The sequence below is a fragment of the Formica exsecta genome, unplaced genomic scaffold (genome assembly GCF_003651465.1).
Source record: "Formica exsecta isolate Colony F162 unplaced genomic scaffold, ASM365146v1 scaffold82, whole genome shotgun sequence".
In the NCBI taxonomy this organism is placed as follows: Eukaryota; Metazoa; Arthropoda; class Insecta; order Hymenoptera; family Formicidae; genus Formica; species Formica exsecta.
This window is the reverse complement of record NW_021853592.1, coordinates 2,685,584-2,692,090: the sequence shown is the minus strand read 5'-3', so window position 1 is coordinate 2,692,090 and position 6,507 is coordinate 2,685,584. Positions and strand designations below refer to the sequence as shown.

Here is a 6,507-nt window from a genome sequence, read left to right as displayed (position 1 = left end):
TATATATATATATAAACAAAAACAAAAAAACAAAGGAAGGAATTGATCGTCATATATACCCTTCGTATACTTCCACCTATAAAAAACTATTGACATCAAATTATATCCCTGTCAAAATTAAATTTTTGCTCGAGATTTTTTTCTTTATCACCAATAGTTTTGAAGATATTTGCATGCATCATTTAAAATGGGACACCCTGCACACACATTCTACAGGGTGTTCTATTTGATTTTTAATGTCCAAATGTCTTGAAAAGATGGATTTTTTTGAAAAATGTTTTAATCTCTAAAGTTATTTAATTTCAAGAGAATACACGTACAATGCTGCAATTTTATGTTAGTTTGACCTTCCGCGATTTTTCCAAGATCAGTTACGTCAGGTTATTTAGATTTTTTAAAATAATTTCTCACTTTTTATTTAATATGACACATTGAAGCATTTTTAAAATATAATAAATAAAAAGAATATATATATTACATAATTTCAAACGAAAAATATATATCACATAGTTTCGAGCAAAGAAAATCAATCAATTTTTCTTGAAAATAAAATCACGTTTCATTGTTTGCTTGTATATTGTACAATGTAAAATTTATTGTACTATGTAAAAGTGGTAACTAAATCTCGCATCATGCTGAGTTATTTCCTTTGCGGCACGATAAATGAGAAATCAATCAGCGATTAAGGCATTTGTGTATTATACCAACTATGTATTTAACCTGTTAACCATTATTTCATTATTACTATTTTTTATTGTTTCCTTAAAACTAAGTAACTTTTGTTTGAAACATTTGTTTAGAAAAAGTCCATCTTATTAAGATATTTGAGTGTCGAAAATAAAATGTGAGATATATTGTATGTGGATGTGTGTATAATATGTGTATATGTGAGTTCGTGCGTGCGCGCATATGTATATATTTAAGAATGTATGTATGCGTGTGCGTGCATATATATGTATGTGTACACATATATGTATATATGTTGCACATGTAGGTATGTGTGTGTGCGCGCGAGCGTGTTTTAGCTAAGAACAATCCATATAATGTATGTTTATATGCATATGTCCCTGACCATTTTATTCATGTTTACGCAGTTTTATATCCAACTGATCCCGAATATTTAATATAACACATTAAGAAATATACATTAATGTCCTATGGATGAGTTTCTTTTTCCAGCTCTCCTCTTTGCTCAGTGGGCAAAATTGGGAGTGGAGAACCTTTCCGAAAATTACAATGATTGTGTGGTCTAATTGGTTAGGGGTATATATTGCCCAATTGGTTAATTCTCGTTAGACAATGACAATTTTTGTAACAAAATTTTGGAAAATGTTAGGCTTAAAATTTGTTTACAGGAGTACATGATACGTGAAAGGCCGGTTTCCTATATTGTGAAGATTCGAGCGACAAAGACATGCCACTTTCTCGCTTTCGTGGATCCGCACTATATTGTTAATACTGATTGTATTCTAAATTGCACATTTAAAAAAAATTTCTTTTCAAATTTCGCCATCTCTGCCGTAATTATCTTAAAAATCACGAAACTCATTGGAACAAAATTAGGCATGTGTATGTTTTCTTCATCCCACAGCTCGATAATCACGAAATAAAACCCGGCAAGAGTCTGAAAGTAAACATTAGCGTTCCTAATCTACGACTTTTCGTGGGAAACATACCAAAGTCAAAAGGCAAAGAGGAGATCTTGGAGGAATTTGGTAAATTAACAGGTAAAGTGAATTCGAGGCGTGTGTACCTACCTACCTATTACCTACCTGTCTACCTGTATTGTATAACTTAAGAGTGGTAGTTTTTTAAGTAGTGGTTGTAGATGGTATGGAACTATGGAGCATCCAAGGATCATATTGACTCCATAATCTGCGAATACACCTTATGGCACCTTTAGTTCTGGTCTCCTTGCCTCTCGGTTTATTAGTGAACAGTAACACCTCTCTGGTCCAAGTCTTCTTTTCCTCACATATTTAGGTTGAGTTATGAACTTATCTGCTTCCTACTCTATACATGCGATTATCTTATTATCCCTCTGCTTTCCCGTTCCTGATTTTGTGTAATTGATCAATCAATCTTTATTACTGATATTACTTCTTCGTCTTCTTTTTTTTTTAAGTGAAAAAGAGACGAGGAGATGGAAAGAGAAAATGTGGAAGTTATATTTTTAGATTGTTTTACACACACATATATTGACAGAAAAATATATGCTGTCTTGCACCATTGCAATTTTGCAATATGCAAATGTGATTCATGACTAAGTCTCAAGCTTTGGGGGTATGGGAGATTTGCGTGGACCGCTGGGGCGTTTGGCTCGCTAACAAACGGACAGGCACTCCCACCCACTCTTATACGATATCGATCCTGGAACTATCATATGATCCACACGATCCTTTGAGAATCATACTTTTGATACTCTTATGTACCCCCCCCCCCCCCCCCGAAGGACGCTTCATGAAATCCCATGTTCAGACAGCCAATAAGCAGGTGAAATCATAAATGGCAAGCTTAATTGGCACTCTCCTTCCACATTATTCTTACAGCTGAATGATTATGAGATTCGGAAAGGGAAAAAGATTGGTGTTACCGTATCATATAACAATCATCGCTTGTTTGTGGGAAATATTCCAAAGAATCGAGACCGAGATGACTTGTTCGAAGAGTTTACAAAGCACGCACGTAAGTTGACAATTGTCCTTAAATCAGCGAGCAGTAACCAATGGAAGTTCTATGGGAGAGATGATGGAACAAAAATTTCTTATAACGAATCACGTGTTTTTTTAGCAGAGACATGTCAGGTGGGTTAAATCCAACCCTCTTGCATAAATGTGAAAAAAATTTTGTAATGAATTTCGGAAAAAACAAGTTTTATTATTCATTTTCGGAAATTATCAAATATTTGGTAACACTAACGAATTTATTTATAAGCCAAATGTGAACTCTTCATCGTGTGATTCTTTTATTTTTTATTTTCAATTAATTCTCGTTTGTAAAGTTTACGTCGTTGCAACAAATAGATAATCGTAATTAGGTATAATTGTATCTTATAACTCTAAATGAATTTGCTGCAATACTGTTAGGATCATTTGTCTGGCATATTTTTTCTTGCGCGCTTCTGTAGCATACAATATATTTATAATATGAATTTTTATATTTTATGCATTTTTTAGAAATTTTAGATATATTTTATTTCGAGACATAAAATTCGAAATTGAAGAGCAAATATAATTTTACAATAAGCAGTATCATCTCATGTGATTCTTTTATTTGCACATATTTATGAAAATTTTGAACAATTTATTTTCCTATTTATTTATTTATTATATTCTGAGATATATATCGCGAATATATATTAAATTTTTACAATATATTAAACATATAATATTATCATAGGAATATATATATCGCATTTCATGAATGAATAAATGTAAGTTTATTGTGACGTCTTCAGAGATAATGAATTTAATATAAAAAAACATACTGTTTGTATGATGTAAATATAAATGATAAAATAGAGAATGATCAGTGTGATTGAACGAGTGTGTCTGATAATCACTACATTTTGTATGTGTGTGCATAAGATTCTTGCATGTAACATCAGAATATGGACACAGAGAGGAGATTAATGGAAGAAAATAACAATGATAAAGACAAACGTCATTATTAAATTCATGAGGCACAGGAATGATATTTAGAAGTTAATTTTAAGAAGAATTCATATAATGGTACAAGGCATCTAAGTATTTTATTATTACACGTCATATATGATACAATAGATAGAAGAAAATTCATTCATTTATATTTCTAAAAATAAAATTTTTACATATACATCAAATACAATTAGTAGGTAATTATAAGGAATTTTAAAATATATTACATACATTTTATAAGTTTAATATATGTGAAATTAATGATTTGCTGTTTAGATTTGTTATTAGTAGTATGTATGAGATGCCTTGTTATCCAAATAGCTTCTAAACTGAGTTTCTAAACTGAGAGGAAGGAGAGAAGGACTGTGAGAAATATATTGAGAGAAATAAAAGTCTTCCCTTGGAAAGTGTCAAATGGTTTATGTTTGACAATTTCACAGTACTTTTGGAGAGGATCTGTCAATTTAGATTAGAATAAGATCAGAGACAGCGGAAAATACAAACGATATTGCCACATCTCAGGATTAGAAAGACAGAGAATAAACCATAATATTAGAGTGTCAATCTTTGCTCTATATATGATCGAGTTATTGCATGAGAATTCTAATAGCATGAGAATTCTACTTAATAATATAGTATTTATATGTCTTGAAATGATTAATTTTCAAATTTTTCAAATATCCAAATTCAGTAAAAGTAAAGAAGGTTTTAAACACATGTATATCAAAAGAGTGTTTTACAGAATTTAGAGCTTTCAATCTTTCTCTTTGTAGTTATTAATAACATCTTTGCATTTTTCTGTTCTTTTAATCTTGGTTATCTGTAGCTTTTTATTCGAAATTTTATTGTGACACAGGTTGCGAGCAGTTGGTGAAGTAATATCTCTTTTATTTTTATTTATTTTATACTTAATCCCTGAATAGTTTGTTTATCAGTAAAACTATTTGATTAATTTATTTCTTTTTTGTTTTTTGTTTTTTTGATTTTTTGTTTTTTTTTTTTAATTTGTTTATCTTTTTTTTAGATTTTAATTATATTAGTTTTTAAAAAATGTGCAAAAAATATAAGATAAGAAATATTATGTCTGCGAATAATAAAATAGAAACATTAATAATTAAAAAAAATATCTTAAGAAAATAAAATAACAATCTCGTGTTTTGGAGATACATACAACCAAGTGCTGCATAGATATCTTGCAAATTGAGTAATATTGTGTCTGACTGATGCAATCTTTTATTATATTATTTTTTCATTTTCAGTTTACTGACAAGCAATATTTTTTCCATTATATATAAAAAAGAACATATAAAAATACAGTTATCGGAAATTAAAAGTCATTTATTATAATATCTATATGTTCTTATAATTAAACTTTTATGTATGAGTAATTATTATTAATCGAAGTATAATAATTGTATTTGATAAAAAAATGAATATTATGATTTAATTCTGATACATATTATATAAATATTTAAGAATATTCAAGATAATGTGATTAATGTATCTACAACGAGACTATAATGCAAATCTCTAGCTTACGGTAACCATCGTATATGAAAACGTAATAGTTGCTTAGATCTCTATATTTTGTTTTTGCAAAATTTCTATTCTTTATTACATAGTAGCAATCCTTAAAATTTGTGATTGCCGATCAAATTTCGAGCGAATCTCATCCGCTTCTCGTATGATTCTTTTTCCGATATATAGCTGGCCTGACGGAGGTGATTATCTACAGCTCACCAGATGACAAAAAGAAGAATAGAGGTTTTTGCTTTTTGGAATACGAATCTCACAAAGCAGCTTCCTTAGCCAAGCGAAGGTTGAGTACTGGACGTATCAAGGTTTGGGGATGTGATATTATTGTTGATTGGGCCGATCCTCAAGAGGAACCAGACGAACAGACTATGTCCAAAGTAAAGAATGATACAATTTAGTTTAATTATTCTTATAATTATGCTATTTTATAGTCTTTATTGGTTATGCTACATGTTAAATTGTAACACAAATTACTCTGTTTTAGGTACGTGTGCTTTACGTACGAAATTTAACGCAAGATTGTTCTGAGGAGAAGTTGAAAGAAAGTTTCGAACAATATGGCAAAATTGAGCGAGTGAAGAAAATCAAGGATTACGCCTTTATACATTTTGAAGATAGAGATAATGCTGTTAAGGTAAGATATATTCTAATAATATTGTTTTTGATTTGATAACCTTTATATTAAAAATTCATTTTTAATGTAAATTGTTAATATATATATATTATATATATATGTGCTTTTTTTAAGGCAATGAATGAATTAAATGGCAAAGAAATGGGTGGATCTCACATAGAAGTTTCGTTGGCAAAACCACCATCTGATAAAAAGAAGAAAGAAGAAATGCTGCGCGCTAGGGAGAGACGAATGATGCAAATGTTACAGGGTAGAGGCGGGTAAGTTATTGCGACTGATATTTATTTTTAATTTATTATTTGCGCAACGTTTTTTTTATTATATTGCTGTTTATTATACTACTTTCGTTACATTATGATTACTCTATTCGACATTTTTTATTTATAGAAATATAAATAAAATGGTATCATATAGTTCTCCTTTTTACAGTGGATCTCCATCTCACCCGAGCATGATGGGAGGACCAATGCCAGTTCGTGGACCTGCACAGGGACCTCGGGGTACCGGCGCAGGTATGCGTGGACAGATGGGACGAGGCGATTACGGTTAGTACCAATTTTTTTCTCTTTTTTTGTTGTTTATTGCTTCGCGTATTTCTTAAGAATATATTCTTGCAACTTTGATTTTATGGCAAAATAAAAATTTTAGTAATTTTTTATAAATGTCACGTATATATATATA

The 6,507-nt window shown here is 30.2% G+C and overlaps 1 protein-coding gene across 12 annotated transcripts in view; it reads left to right on the top strand.

Moving 5' to 3' along the window:
- The window catches only part of LOC115244577 (heterogeneous nuclear ribonucleoprotein R), a 36,336-nt gene that overhangs the window by 6,687 nt on the left and 23,142 nt on the right, over positions 1–6,507 (top strand). For 11 of the 12 annotated variants that reach the window (XR_003885398.1, XM_029822318.1, XM_029822320.1 and 8 more), the window contains exons 5-9: positions 2,550–2,685; positions 5,364–5,569; positions 5,677–5,826; positions 5,941–6,086; positions 6,256–6,371. Coding sequence is in view for 11 of the 12 variants with exons in the window: in XM_029822318.1 (XP_029678178.1) it covers positions 2,550–2,685; positions 5,364–5,569; positions 5,677–5,826; positions 5,941–6,086; positions 6,256–6,371 (754 nt within the window). In the remaining variant the exon portion in view is untranslated. Of the gene's footprint in view, positions 1–1,591; positions 1,728–2,549; positions 2,686–5,363; positions 5,570–5,676; positions 5,827–5,940; positions 6,087–6,255; positions 6,372–6,507 lie in introns of all 12 variants that reach the window. The other variant, XM_029822311.1, reaches the window with a different exon arrangement.